Consider the following 15,905-nt stretch of genomic DNA (forward strand, 5'->3'; position numbering starts at 1 on the left):
ATTTTTAATTTTTTTATTTTTTATTTTGGTCTCAAACTCCTGGGCTCAAATGATCCTCCTGCCTTGGTCTCCCAAAGTGCTGGGATTACAGGCATTAGCCACCATGCCTGGTCAGGGCTGTGTTAAAAAGCCATGATTCCCATTGTACAGTGAGCCTTACACACAGCAGGTGGAGAAGGGTATTGACCCTTCTGTCTTCTAGCTTTTTGAGACTACAGTATACAATAAATTGTAATTAACCCTGTTCACCCTACAATATTGTAGAACACCAGAACTCATTTCTCCTGTGTTACTAATTTGGTATCCGTTAACCAATCTCTCCATATCCCCCCGCCCCTGTCTTTTTTCCCTCCCTTTTCCCCTGTCCTGGCCTCTAATACCCATAATTCTCTCTACTACCATGAACTCAAATTTTTTTTAGCTCTCACATATGAGTCAAAACATGGGGTATTTATCTTTCTATGCCTGACTTATTTCACTTAACGTAATGTTCTCTCGACTGATCCATATTGCTGTGAATGACAGGATTTCATTTTCTTATGGCTGAATAGTATTCCTGTGTATGTATACCACATTTTTTTTAATCTTTTCATCTGCTGATGGACTTTTAGGTTGAATTCCATATCATAATTATTGTGACTATTGCTACAGTAAACACGAGAGTACAGGTATCCCTTTGATATACTAATTTCCTTTTCTGTGGATAAATGCCCAGTAGTGGGGTTGCTGGATCATATGCTAGTTCTATTTTTCATTTTTTGAGAAACCATCATACTATTTTCTATAATGGCTGTACTAATTTACATTCCAACAATGTGTAAGATTTTCCTTTTCTCTTGCACCCTTGCCAACATTTGTTATTTTTTGTCTTTTTGATAATAGCCATTCTGACTGGGGTGAGATGATATCTCATTGTAGTTTTGATTTATATGTCCTTGATGATTATTGATGTTGAGCATTTTTTCATATATTTGTTGGCCATTTGTATGTCTTCTTTTGAGAAATGTCTGTTCTATCATTTGGCCAGTTTTTATTCATATTATTTGGTTTTTTGCTCCTGAATTATTTGAGTTCTTTGTATATTCTGGATATCCTTGTCAGATGAGTAATTTATAAATTTTTTCTCCATTCTGTAAGTTGCCTCTTCATTCTGTTGGTTGTTTTCCTTTGCTATGCAGAAGGTTTTTAGTTCAACATAGTCCTATTTTTCTGTTTTTGTTGCCTGTGCTTTTGAAGTCTTACCCGTAAATTTTTTGCCTAGACCAATGTCCTGAAGTATCTCCTCTGTTTTCTTCTAGTAGTTTCACAATTTGGAGGCTTACGGGGTATTTTGGTGTTTTTTTTTTTTTTTTGTGAGACAGAGTCTTGCTATGTCACCAGGGCTAGAGTGCCATGGCATCAGCCTAGCTCACAGCAACCTCAAACTTCTGGTCTTAAGTGATTCTCCTGCCTCACCCTCCTAAGTAGCTGAGATTACAGGCTCATGCCATGATGCCCAGCTAGTTTTTCTGTTTTTAGTAGAGACAGGGTCTCACTCTTGCTCAGGGTCTCGAACTCCTGAGCTCAAGCAATCCTCCCACCTCGGCCTTCCAGAGTGCTAGGATTACAGGCATGAGCCACCGTGCCCAGCCGGAATTTTTTTTTTTTCACCTATCTCTTCACTTTCAGTCTGTGGGTGTCTATAGGCAAAGTGACTTTCTTGTGGGCAGCATATAGTTGGGTCTTGGTTTTTGTTTTTGTTTTTTTTTTTAAATCCATTCAGCTATATATATATATTTTTTTTTTTGGAGACAGGGTCTCACTCTGTTGCCCAGGCTAGAGTGCAGTGGTGTCATTATAGCTCATTGCAACCTCAGTCCCTGGGTTCAAGTGATCCTCCTCCTCAGCCTCCTGAGTAGCTGGGACTACAGGTGTGTATTGTGCTACCACACCTGGCTATAGTCTATATCTTTTAATTGGGGAATTTAAATTAAACTGCTTATATTAAAGGTTGTTATTGATAGGTGAGGACTTGTTACTGTCATTTTGTTAATAGGTTCCTGATTACTTTGTATATCCTTTCTTACTCTTATTGTTTACTTTTATGAGTTGGTTTTCTGTAATGATAAGCTTTGATTCCTTCCCCTTTCTCATTTGTATATCTGCTTTACCAGTGAGTTTTTTATACTTTCATGATTTTTCATGATGGTAGATACCATTCTTTTGCTTTCAGATTTAGGACTCCCTCAAGCACTTTTTTGTGGGGCTGAGTCTAGTGGTGATGAATTCTCAGTTTTTGCTTTTCTGAGAAAGACTGTTATTTCTGAAGGGAGTTTTAATCTTTTCAAAGTGTGTCATCACCCCATAGAGGTATGATGGTCTCCGCCCTAGATTTGGCTTGAATGTTATTGTGTGTTCAGTTGTGTTCTCCAGGAAGATATGTTGAAGTCCTAACCCATAGTACTTATGAATATGACCTTTTTTGGAAATGAGGTACAATTTCTAAAAAATCAAATGTGATCAGTTAAGATGAATTCACAGTGGATTAGGATGGGTTCTCATATAAGACTGGTATCCTTAAAAGAAGTACAGAAGAGACACAGACAGGCACACAGAGGGGACAAAGCCATGTGAAGACAGAGGCAGAGGCTGATGACAGCTGTCAAGCCACAGATACACTGTAATATTAGTTTCCTGTGGCTGCTGTCAGGAGGTACTTCAAACTGGGAGCCTTCAAAAAACAAACAACAGCAACAACAACAAAGCAAGCAAATTTATTCTTTCACGGTTCTGGAGGCCAGAAGTCTAAAACCGCAGTGTCGCCAGGGTTGATTCCTTTTGGAGACTGAGGGAGCTTCTGGCCCTTGTCCCTCTCCTAGCTTCTGGTGACTGATCGCCAGCCATCCTTGGATTGTAGGTGCATCACTCCAGTCTCTACCTGTCATCACATGATATTCTTCTTTCTATGTATCCTCTTATAAGGATACCAGTCATTGCATTAGGGGCCCACTTTACCCCAGTATGAGCTCACCTTAATTTAACTAATTACTACATCTGCCACGATCCTATTTCCAAGTCACATTCACAGTACTGGAGTTGGGACTTAAAACACACCTTTTGGGAGCACGCAGTTTAACCCTCCAAGAGGGTTTGAAAAGGTTTATTACTCCTTTAATGAGGCTTTTTTGGGTGAAGCAGATAGCTTGGGGTTCTATTTTGGTTTGGAAGTGGTAACTTAGTGAGGGTCCCCAGCCAGCTGGCCCAGATGTGGAGCAGAATAGGGAGGGGACTTGAAAGCTGTCAACATCAAACATCAAAAATGGAGTTAGGCTTTTCATTATCCAAAGCAATTAATAATAATATTGTTGATTATAATACAGTGAATAATTGCACCTGTATTTATCAAGTGCTCCCCTGGTTCAGAATCATTTTCCTATGCCATCCGGTTTTATTGGCACCGCCCAGCAAAGGAACCAGGTTTGTTGCTAGAAATTAATCACAGTGATTGATATAAAACAAGACCCAGGCCCTGCTCATGAGGTTTGTCCTATTTATTCTGAGCATGGACGGATTGTCCAAGGAATGCCTGACTCTGAGGTAGGTCAATGGAAAACAAAAGTGTGACTTACCCCTGTTGATAATTTCTTATGCATTGAACACCTAGGTCTGCTGAATGAACTATAGCAGAATCTCCAGGTGTTAGCAGAAACACTCCTCAGGTAATTCTGTTGGGTAGGTAAAAAAAAAAAAAGAGTCTACTTCCTTAAGGCTTCTTGGCCGTGGCTCTGGGGGAAATAAAATAAATAAATAAATTTTTTAAAAAGAAGAAAGAAAAGGAAAGGAAAAAAGAGGGAAGAAAGACAAGGAAAGTCAGCCCTGCACCATCTTCTGTGGAGAGAGAGTCAGCCAGGCAGATGGCCTCCAGAGTCAGGACTGGGCCATCAGAGCCGACCTGCCAGAAGTGGGAACCAGCCTCATGCCATTTATGATGGTGGTGGGTGTCCAAAGAGGGGAGGTCTGGCTAGCTGCCCTAGCTGGCAACTCTCAGCATGGATTCTCTCTGTGCCCTGGAGTTGGTCAGAGTCTTGATTCCTGCAGTCAGAATCAAAAAAACCAGGACATCTACTTGTCAACTTAGTGAGAAGGAGCTTTGGACACCCTGGACCCTGAAGGTGGTGGTCAGGTCAACCCTTCCCTAGAGATAGGTCTGTGTGAGGAAGTACCCCCAGGAGGGTGGGTGAGCTGCAGCAGCAAGTGGCTCCTGGACAGTGTCTGACACCACAACCTGGGGCTTGAGAGGACCTTGGCAATGCCCTGTATTCGGACTATATTCTGAATACCACCAAGAGGATATTTACTTTTTAAAAATTACCTCCAATATTAAAAGTAGAATGTTTTCCAGGGTCATTAAGGATGTGGGAAAATATTTGTGATTAGTTAAATTAGTAGGGAAGTAGAATATGTAGAGTAAAATATGCTATTTGAGGGCCTGGGTGGGCCCCAGGAGAAGACGAAACTGAATAGCCACTGATCAGGGAGTGAAGTGGAGCACCACCAATGCAGTGCTGTCTGCCAGTTACCAGAATGGGCTACAGCAACGTGAGTAGATTAAAGGGGGAGAAGACACATTAACATAGGCTGTAATTTTCAAAAGTATGATGGGAAAAGGAACAAACACATTTTCTTGATACTTTACATGTGTCTTATTTTCAGAATCAGAAAAACAATATTCGTGATATTATTAGGTTGGTGCAAAAGTAATTGTGGTTTTAGCATTGTTGAAATTGGCCACTGGATATTGGAATACATTCTTAAATGCGGTTATGTTATACATCGTTTGAATGCGCATTTCTTGCTTTATTTTCTTCTAATGACTTATTACTTGCTGTTTATATTTATTTTAGACTATGGAAATGATGTTAGACAAAAAGCAAATTTGAGCAGTTTTCTTATTGGAGTTCAAAATGGGTCGTAAAGCAGGAGACAACTGGCAACATCAACAATGCATTTGACCCAGGAACTACTAAGGAACGTGCAGTGCAGTGGTAGTTCAAGAAGTTTTACAAAGGAGACGAGAGCCTTGAAGATGAGAAGTACAGTAGCTGGCCACCATAAGTTGACAACGACCAATTGAGACCAATCATGGAAGCTGATCCTCTTAACAACTACATGAGACGTTGCCGAAGAACTCAGTGTTGACCATTCTTTGGTCTTGGGCATTTGAAGCAAATTGGAAAGGTGAAAAAGCTTGATAAGGATAAGTGGATGCCTCATGAGCTGACTGAAAATCAAAACAATCCGTCGTTTTAAAGTGTTGTCTTCTCGTACGCAAAAACAAACCATTTCTCGATCAGATTGTGACAAGCGACGAAAAGTGGATTTCATACGACAGTTGGTTGGACTTCTCGGTTGGACCGAGAAGAAGCTCCAAAGCACTTCCCAAAGCCAAACTTGCACCAAAAAAGGTCGTGGTCACTGTTTGGTGGTCTGGGGCCAGTCTGATCCACTACAGCTTTCTGAATCCTGGTGAAACCATTACATCTGAGAAGTATGCTCAGCAAATCGATGAGATGCACCAAAAACTGCACTGCCTGCAGTGGTATTGGTCACCAGAAAGGGCCCGATTCTTCTCCACAACAAAGCCTGACCTCACGTCGCACAACCAGCACTTCAAAAGTGGAACGAATTGGGCTAAGAAGTTTTGTCTCATCCGCCATATTCACCTGACCTCTCACCAACCGACTACCACTTCTTCAAGCATCTTGACAACTGTTTGCAGGGAAAATGCTTCCTCAACCAGCAGGATGCAGAAAATGCTTTCCAAAAGTTTGTCGAATCCTGAAGCATGAATTTTTAGGCTACAGGAATAAACAAGCTTATTTCGTGTTGGCAAAAATGTGTTGATTGTAATGGTTCCTATTTTGATTAATAAAGATATGTTTGAGCCTAGTTATAATGCGGTCCAAAACCACAATTTCTTTTGTACCAACCTAATAGAAATGTTCAGAATCTGCTCTGCAGAGAGCTGCCTTGCCTATGTCTAGGACTATTGGAAGTGCTGTTGTTCTCTGCAGTCTTGGTCCGGTTCTGCTGGAGACTCAGCAAGGCTCCAAGGCCTGGATCTTGGAAGAGGGCAGGAGCTGGAGTTGGCAGATTGACTGGTTTTATAATCTTTTAAATTGCTGGCTGTAAATTATAAGTCACCTGGAACCTGTCTGAGCCTTAAAAATAATGACCTAGAAGGGAGCCAGAAGATTCATGTTTGGGTCTTGGCTCTGTGTTTGCTGAGTTTTGATGATGTTGGGCAAATCCCTTGGTCTAACCTGAGCTCTGCTTTCACCTTGCAGGGTGGTCTTGGGTATCATATCAGTCTGCTAGGGCTGCTATAACAAAATACCAGAGTAGGGGCTTAAAACAGCAGAAATTTATTTTCTCACAGTTCTGGAGGCTGGAGATCCCAGATCAAGTCACCCACAGTTTCGGGTTCTAGTGAGGACCAGCTTTCTGGCTTGTAGATGGCTGCTGGGCCCTCACAGGGCCTTTTCTTTGTGTGCCTGCAGGGAAAGAGGGAGCCCTCCTCTTACAAGGACACTAGTCCTATCAGATTAGGGCCCACCCTTATGACCTCATTTAACTTTAATTACCTAGAGACCATCTCCAATGCAGTCACATTGGGGTTAGTGCTTCAACATATGAATTTGAGAACACAGTTCAGTCCCTTACAAGTATTAAAAGATACCATGTGTGTAGTAACATTGTAAACCTTTTTTTTTTTTTTTAAATTTTTGAACGCTTCACGAATTTGCGTGTCATCCTTGCGCAGGGGCCATGCTAATCTTCTCTGTATTGTTCCAATTTTAGTATATGTGCTGCCGAAGTGAGCACAGCATTGTAAATCTTAAAAAGCATTAGACAAATGATAGATGCCATTGCTATTCTTTCCCACAAGGCTTGGCCCTGACTCCAGTTATAACCCAGGGGTTTTGAAAGCAGCACCGGACCCACAGCCATGGTTTGGTTTGTGCATCTCAGTCAGTTGTGAAGTGCTTCAAGTAGTTTGTTGACAAGAATAAAACACAGAATCTACAGACAATGTACATTTTTATAAATTAGCACAAACTCGAGGTTATCTCTGTGACACTCATTCTTGCTTACTGCTTTTTGCAGGATAGAAAGGGTTGAAATTAAGCTCCTATCCAGGGCACAGCCTAGAAGGTGTGTCGCAGGGGTGGGTCTCCAGCCTGAGAGCACACCTGTGTGGGGTGGGAAAAGACCTGGCCAGCTTGAGGGATGTAAAGACATGTCCTCTGTTCTCTCCCTGCGTGGGATTCTCTGCCACAGCGTCCCTGTGCCTCGGGGCCAGGCCTGCAGTTTCCCCTCTGTAGGACTATTTTTAACTGGTCATGTTGTTTCTTTTTTTAAGGTTACTTCTGGCTTTTTTCTTGTTACAAAAGCAATAGATGTTCTTTGCAGAAAAATGAAGAGAAGGCCATGAAAACTCCTGTTTTTATCAGCATTGGGGTCAGATGGAGTCAGAAAATTGCTTCCTGCTCCTCTGCCCTATAAAGTAACTAAGATAGCCATGAATGTAGTGAATATCATAGTTACTGGAATTTTTCTCAGAGAGAGTGAGAAGCCTCTGAGCCGAGGAGGAGACCCCAAGGAACATGCTGGAATAACAACTGAAGGTCCTAAAATTTGCTCTGGAAGGGTTGTTTTGACTGACACAACTTTTGTCTTGCTAAGGAGTGGAACGGGGTTAAGAGAGGAGCTCAGGTTGGACAAACTCGAAGTTTAGAATATACTCTTGAAAGAATGTTGGTTTGAAGGGCACCAGATTATCAAGTCTCCTTGGGGCACCCATTTGTCTCCTCTGGTTCTGACCCCAATTCATGGCATCATTTTAATGGTTGGATGAGTTTTATTAAATTAGCACATGCTGCTTCTATTTAAAAAATTCAAATAAGACAAGAAGAAACTGATGCTATACTATCTAGATATAACTAACCACCATTAATTTTTTGAACTTTTTGTTTGGAAATAATTTCCATTTAGAGATAAGTTACAAAAATAAAAAGGCCCCTTCTGGATTCTCCTGTTCTTAACATTTGACCTCATTTGCCATTCTCATGTATCATTTCCTCTCTTGTTCTCTATGTGTGTATGTGTATGGAGACACACACACATAAATACATACGTTTATCTTAACCATTAGAGATGGTCTTTATTCAAGCTTCTGTAGCAAAAATACCATAGACTAGATAGCTTATAAACAACAGAAATTCATTTCTTACAGTTCTGGAGGCTGGGAGTCCAAGATGAAGGTACCACTTGGTGGGGGCCCATTCCTCATAGCATCTTCTCACTGTGTCCTTACATGACTGGAGGGGACACAAGCTCCCTTGGCCTTCTTTTATAAGGGCACTAATCCTATTCATGAGGGCTCCACCCTCACAACCTAATCACCTCCTGATACATCATGGGGTTACGATTTCACACATGAATTTTGGGATGACACAAACATTCAGTTCTCATCAGAGAACAAGTTGCATACATCATCACACTTTATCCTTAAATACTTCAGTGTCTGTTTCCTAAGAATCAAGATACTCTCTTCTATAACCTCAGTACAATTAACAACATCAGTAAATTTATCATCAATTATACCCTTATTTCAATCTTGTCAGTTGACCCAAGAATTGCCCCTTCTACTTTAGGATTCAGTCTGGGGTCAGGTGTTGCATTTGGTGTTCCTGTCTTTTTAGCACCCTTTAATCTGGAGCATTTCCTCAGTCTTCCTTTGTCTTTTATGACATTCACACTTTGGGATAAGGCAGTTCTCCTCCTCTAGCTTGACGTCCCTCATTTTGGGTCTGTCTTTATGATTAAGTCAGGGAGAACACTGCATAGGTGATGTGTCCTTTCTCAGGGTGCCCTTTGTCCCCATTATTAAGGTTCATTTTGATTATCCAGAGTGTGGCCCATGCTGTCCAGTGTATAACTACTGTGTTTTTTTCTCCCTTGTGCTTTAAGCAGTCTACAGGGAGACATTCTAAGACTGGACAATACTTTGCTCCTCAAAAACATTTCCCTGCAAGGTAGCATTTGTTAGTTCTTACTTGAACCAATCTTGATTATATGATGGTTGCAAAATGATACTATTCTGACTGTAGCACTCCCTCCTCCATATTTAGCATTATGTTGTGAGCAAGAGCCTTCTCTCCCCATTGATTTATCTTTGTGGACTAACTCCTGTTTTTAAATGTTTTAAAATAATTACTATATTTAATTATGATTGTACTCACACTGTCCCACATTTAGCCAGTTGGAGGCCCTCAAGCGGGCTCCTGTGACCTGTGGCATGCCCATCACTTTTTTGAGCACTTCCTTACTGTCTGAAATAAGATGCTCAGACTCCTCTTATTCTTTCCCTGCCCCAGCCCCAGCACCATTCAGGATCTCCAAGGAGTCCATGTTTCTTTTAGCATGGAATGGCATTAAAGGGTGCCACGCATGCTCATTGCCATGACAGTGTCTTTGCTTCTTGGCCCTTTCAGTGGACAGAGCTAGGAATGCATGTGTGTGTGCATGTACACACAGAAATACACATGCACACATCTGCATATCTACACACACGTACATAAACATGCACATGATCATGCAAATAGAAATCACAGTTCATGCCAGTATGTCTCTGCAGGTTGTAACTTCCTCCATTCCATATTTGTATGCCCTTTCTTCAACAGTGAGAACCCTGGCTCCTGACAAAATGAACACATTTACTCATTTGCTCATTCCTGAGATATACCTAAAATAGTTTATTCTTTTTTTTGAGACAGAGTCTCACTCTGTTCCCAGGCTAGAGTGCCATGGCATCAGCCTAACTCATGGCAACCTCAAACTCCTAGGCTCAAGTAATCCTCCTGCCTTAGCCTCCCGAGTAGCTTGGACTACAGTTGCGTGCCCCCACGCCTGGCTAATTTTTTCTATTTTTAGTAGAGACAGGGTATTGCTTTTGCTCAGATTGGTCTCGAACTCCTGAGCTCAAGTGATCCTCCCACCTCGGCCTCCCAGAGTGCTAGCATTACAGGTGTGAGTCACCGCGCCAGGCCTAATAGTTTATTCTTGATTGGACTACAGTTATCATACATACTTAAAAGAACTCAGGATCACCCCTCCCTGCCCACATTATTAACTTTGATAAACATCCTTTTAGATTTCTCATATTATATACACTACAGATAAATATGTACAATTTTATTAAGTTGTAATTATGCTGTATATACTGTTCTATAACCTGACTTTTCCCTCCACTAAATAACATATTAACATCTTTCCATAAGATTTCATCCAACATTTTTGTCCACAAAAAGAAATCTTGTATGTTGTAATGGTTGCAGAATAACACCATAATTCCCTGTTATTGCATCTTGATTTTAAAAGGCGTCCAGTTTTTCACTATTATATATAAAGCTGGCATCAACACCTTTGTAACTAAATCTTAATTATTTCCTTAGGATAGAAGTGGAATTACTGGTCAAAGGGTATGTATATTTTTATGTCTTTCTGAATGGCTGTATTTATGCTCTGGCCAGCAGTTTTTGAGAGTGCTGGTTTTTCTAGACCAATGTTTCTCAACTGTGGCTGCACATCAGAATCATTGTGGGCACTTTTAAAAGCAGTGATGCCCAGGACTGGCTCCCTGAGATTCTGGTTTCATGGATCTGGAGTGTGAACCAGGGTTTGTAGTTTTTAAAAGCTCCCCAAGAGATTTTCATATGCAGCCAATTTGATAGGTGAAAGTGGATTTTCATTATTGTAATTATGATTTTCTTCTGAAATTGTTTCAGACATTCAGATTTGGGAGAAGTGGCCCCAGAAATTAAAGCATCAGAGAGACGAACAGCCGTGGCCATTGCAGGTAAAGTTGGACTCTGAAGCAAATGTGCTTCTGTCCTGTTGGGATTCTGGGCTCCAGCCCTTCTTTGAGCTGAGGATCGTGGACCTCAAAAATAAGCGTAAGGCTGTTATGTTCCCTTTTACAAGAAGATTCCATGTAAAGTCTTTTAGGCATTCCTCAAACACTCAAAATTGGATTGTTTTAAACAGGTGATTATCATATAATTTACCAGGAAAGCACATTACACCAACTTAAGCGTGTCATAATTGCCACCCTAGGTAGTATAGTTTATCTTCTAAACTTGGCACTTCTGAGAGTGAAAGGGGTGTTGTGACAATAGGTATAAATTGGGATTGTCCCAGTACAGACTGGGACTTGTGGTCTTCCTGGTCATGGTCCACATAGGCTAGGCTGGTTTGGGAGTGGGACTGTCACACTCACACCCTTTGTAACTTCAGCTTTAGCATATGGTGGCCACACTCCAAACATCTTAATTTCCCTTAGTAACTCATTTTGGATCTATCATTCATTAATTAGGCGCGTCTCAAAATGAAGGTATTCTGTTGGATGTTAATAGTGTTATGTAAAAACGAAAACCCACAAAAATATTAAATAATCAGATTTTATTCATTCAAACAGGTATTTATTGAGCCCTTGTAATGTGCTAGCATTGTTGTAGGCATTGGGATGTAGTAAACAATAGTAAATGAAATGGCCAAAAGTCCTTCATGGAACTTAAATTCTGGAAAGCAGGCACTGTGGGGATTAGTGGCTAGTTGGTCAAGGCTTACAGCCAAGTTGGGATCAAGCAGTAATTGCCCAAAGCCCTTCAATTTCTCCACATCTAGAATTGTGCTATTCAGTACAGTAGCCACTAGGCACATGGTTTAAAGTTAAACAGAATTAAAAATTTAGCTCCTTTAGTCATTCAAGCCATATGTCAAGTGCTCAGTAGCCACACACAGCTAGTGGCTGCATCTTGGACATTGCAGATGCAGAATATTTTCTTTATTTGAGGAAGCTTTCCTTTTTTTTTTTTTTTTTTTTTTGAGACAGAGTCTCACTCTTTTTGCCCGGGCTAGAGTGCCGTGGTGTCAGCCTAGCTCACAGCAACCTCAAACTCCTGGGCTCAAGCGATCCTCCTGCCTCAGCCTCCCGAGTAGCTGGGACTACAGGCATGTGCCACCATGCCCGGCTAATTTTTTTTTTCTATATGTTTTTAGTTGTCCGATTAATTTCTTTCTAATTTTAGTAGAGACGGGGTCTCGCTCTTGCTCAGGCTGGTCTCGAACCCCTGAGCTCAAACAATCTGCCCGTCTCAGCCTCCCAGAGTGGAGGAAGCTTTCCTTGAGAGTGTTGATCTGGAAAGAAAACGTGGGGATGGGGTGAGGAAAGGGAACAACCTTATCGGATGCTTATCAGGTGCTACGTTGCCTTAGTTTTTACAGTAACTCTGAGATAGTTATTATTGATCCTTTGGTTCATTTGAGGAAACTGAGACCCAGAGATATTCTTGTCCTTCCCTAAACTTTAATCTCTGTATCTCTCTAGTGAATAAGCTGCCAGTGTTTAATTTAAAACAATTTTTCTTCACAAGGTGTATGAATTCCTCTCGGGCATATGCTTCATTTTTAAGACTTATTTATTTATTTATTTATTTAAGACAGAATCTCGCTGTTGCCCTGAGTAGAGTGCTGTGGCGTCAGCCCAGCTCACAGTAACTTCAGCCTCCCGAGCTGAAGCCATCCTCCCGCCTCAGCCTCCCAGAGTGCTAGGATTACAGGCGTGTGCTACCTCGTCCAGCCCATTTTTAAGATTTAAAGCAAGGTCTTTAACCAATAGGATTTAAAAAATTGTATTGAAGTATAGAACAGTGCTCACATTACTAGTGTATAGCTTGATAAATTTTACCCACACAAACCAGCATTCCAATCAAGAAGCCAAACTAAACCATCCCCCCGGAAGTCCCTTTCTAATTACTTCCCACCCCACCTCTACCGGGGAAGCCACTATTCTTGTAAAAGCATAGATTAGTTTTGCCTGGTTTATACTTTATATAATCACTCTAGAATTTATTTTATCTCATGTCTGGGGACTCTACTTCATAGCTCATTCTTTTTTTTTTTTTTTTTTTGAGACAGAGTCTCACTTCTTTGCCTGGGCTAGAGTGAGTGCCGTGGCGTCAGCCTAGCTCACAGCAACCTCAAACTCCTGGGCTCAAGCAATCCTTCTGCCTCAGCCTCCCAGGCATGCGCCACCATGCCTGGCTAATTTTTTTTCCTATATATTTTTAGTTGTCTGATTAATTTCTTTCTATTTTTAGTAGAGATGGGGTCTCGCTCATGCTCAGGCTGATTTCGAACTCCTGAGCTCAAACAATCCGCCCGCCTCAGCCTCCCAGAGTGCTAGGATTACAGGCCTGAGCCACCGTGCCCGGCCGCTCATTCTTTTTTAAAAAATTAAAAAAAAGAAATTTAAGTGAACATTTTGTGGTATTTAATACATTCATAATGTTGTACAACCACTACCTCTTAGCTATTTAGTTCCAAAATATTTCCAGGCCAGATATGGTAGTGCATATGGGGAGGCTGAGGCAGGAGGATCCCTTGAGCCAAAGAATTTGAGTCCAGCCTGGGCAACACAGCAAGACCCTATCTCTTAAAAAAATTTTTATTCCTCCGTCACTTGAAAGTAAGAGCCTATACCCATTAAATGGTTTCTCCCTATCCCTCTCTCCTCCCAGCTCCTAGCAATCCTAGCGCAAGTCTGTGTTATAGCTCTGTTTATTGATTTTGGATGTTTCATACAAATGGAATCATATAATATGTGAGCTTCACTTAGCATAATATTTTGGGGTTCATCTCTGTTCCTTTTTATGGCTGGGTAATGTTCCAGTGTGTGTATACACCCCACAAGTTATCCATTCATCTGCTGATAAACATTTGGGTTGTTTCAACCTTTTGGATATTGTGAATAGTGCTGCTGTGAACATGCTTGTACAAGTACTTGTTTGAATCTCTTTTGATTCTTTTGGATATATACCTAGGGGTAGAATTGCTAGGTTATATAGTAATTCTTTTAACTTTTCGAGGAACTACCAGACTGTTTTTCATAGAAGCTTAACTATTTTACCTTCCCACCATAAATGTATGAGGGTTCCAGTGTTTCCCCATCTTCACCAAAACTTGTTTTCCGGTTTTTTTGTTTGCTTGTTTGTTTGTTTTTGTTTTCAGTAGCAATCCTAGTAGGTGTGAGGTGTTATCTCCTCGTAGTTTTGATTTGCATTTCCCTAGTGAATAATGATGTTGAGCATCTTTTCATGTGCTTGCTGTGTGTATCTTTTTTAGAAAGATGTCTATTAAAATTTTTTGCCATGTTTTAATGGGTTGTTTGTCTTTTTCTGTTGTAAAGCTGTAAGAGTTTTTATATATTTTGAATACTAGGCCTTTATCAGGTACATAATTTGCAAATATTTTCTCCCATTTTGTTGGTTGTCTTTTCACTTTCTTGATAATGTCCTTTGATGCACAAGAGCTTTTTATTTTGATGAAGTCCAGTTTATCTATTTTTGTTTCCTGTGCTTCTGGTGTTATATCTAAGAATCCATTACCAAATACAAGGTTATGAAGATTTACTCCCATATCGTCTTCTAAGAGATGGTTTTAGCTATTATATTTTGACCGTTGATCCTTCTTGAGTTAATTTTTGTATATGATGTGAGTGAGGGGTCCAACTTTATTCTTTTACATGTAGATGTCCATACCTCATTCATAACACTAACAGCCCCAAGGTGTGAAATGGTGTCTTTACTATCCAATAATGATTATTCCAAAATTTGATGAAAAACTCTATTTGGTGAGTACTGAGTACTATAATAATTAGGGGGAAGATCATCCAGTTTGATAGGTAAAAAATGGTTTAAACTGCCCCATTTTGAGCTGTCCATCAGTAGGCTCATAACAGTTCTTACTGGGCTCACTTTCAGTGGCAGGGCCTGGTCCACACTCTGTTCTTATGTTCCATTTGAACCCAGTGCTCCCACTGAGTCAGAGCTTGTCTTGTCCTTAGATCAGCTCCTGCCCAATAGGGAGTGTAGTGGAGTCTGGGCGTGTATCCTTGATCCATCCACCTGTTATCTCCCCGGCTCCACACCAGAGCTATTTCCCACCCCTAACCAAGGAAGGCCCTGTTTTCTCTGGGTCTGGAGGTTACTCCTGAATCCAGCTGAAATCTACTTTCAGAACTATACCAACCCCACCTCTGGCATCTCTAGACTTTCACATTCTCTTCTCTAACCATGTTCTTTCCTCATACAACATTTTGGATTCCTTGGAAAAATTCTTCTGGTATCTTTTCTTCAATTTGAATAGAGTAATCCTTTGACTGCTTAACATTGTGGTTTGATCTGTGTGGATCTTGCGTCTTCTCTGAGATTCTCATGCTTTCTGAGCCCCGTTTTCTTTCTCCCTTTTTCTCTTTCCTGCTCAGCACGTGTCTGTTTCCCAGAGACACCATCAAAGAAGACAGTTTGAAATGTTAGGTTTATCTCCCTGACTATATGGGAATTATGAGAAAATTGATAAACCTGAAAATTTCAGAATCTTTTCTTAATTTATAAGCTTTTCAATATATAGATTTTGAAACAGGTGATACTTTCACTTGAATCAAAAGTCAAAACAGTGAAAACACACACAGAGAAGTCTTGCTCCCACCATCCCAAGCTGCCCATTCTCTCCTTTATATTATGCGTTTGTAAGCAAATCTATAGGGCTTTAAGATCTTTTTCCCAAAGTAAATATCTGAATTGCACTAAATTAAATATATCCTATAATTAAATGTTAATGTAGTTGGACATATCATGTTAGAGACTTGCAGCAGAGTTGCAGCTCTTCCCCAGTCTGTCTCTCTACCCTCATGTATTTGTGCTCTGATATAAATATCATTTTAAGTGATTATAAAAACTTATGCATCCAGCCAAGTTTGGTAAATTCTATAAGGAGTATATTCTAGAACAAATCTCTATCCT

At 40.6% G+C, this 15,905-nt stretch overlaps 1 protein-coding gene across 2 annotated transcripts in view; it reads left to right on the forward strand.

Annotated features, from left to right (window-relative positions):
• Positions 1 to 15,905, forward strand: part of LOC105812485 (up-regulator of cell proliferation) — a 30,907-nt gene that overhangs the window by 8,313 nt on the left and 6,689 nt on the right. Inside the window, exons 2-3 of one of the 2 annotated variants that reach the window (XM_012646943.1) lie at positions 10,497 to 10,523; positions 10,830 to 10,900. In XM_012646943.1, the coding sequence (XP_012502397.1) occupies positions 10,497 to 10,523; positions 10,830 to 10,900 (98 nt within the window). The remainder of the gene's footprint in view (positions 1 to 10,496; positions 10,524 to 10,829; positions 10,901 to 15,905) is intronic. The other variant, XM_012646944.1, reaches the window with a different exon arrangement.

The sequence above is a fragment of the Propithecus coquereli genome, unplaced genomic scaffold (genome assembly GCF_000956105.1).
Source record: "Propithecus coquereli isolate 6110/MARCELLA unplaced genomic scaffold, Pcoq_1.0 Scaffold252, whole genome shotgun sequence".
In the NCBI taxonomy this organism is placed as follows: domain Eukaryota; kingdom Metazoa; phylum Chordata; class Mammalia; order Primates; family Indriidae; genus Propithecus; species Propithecus coquereli.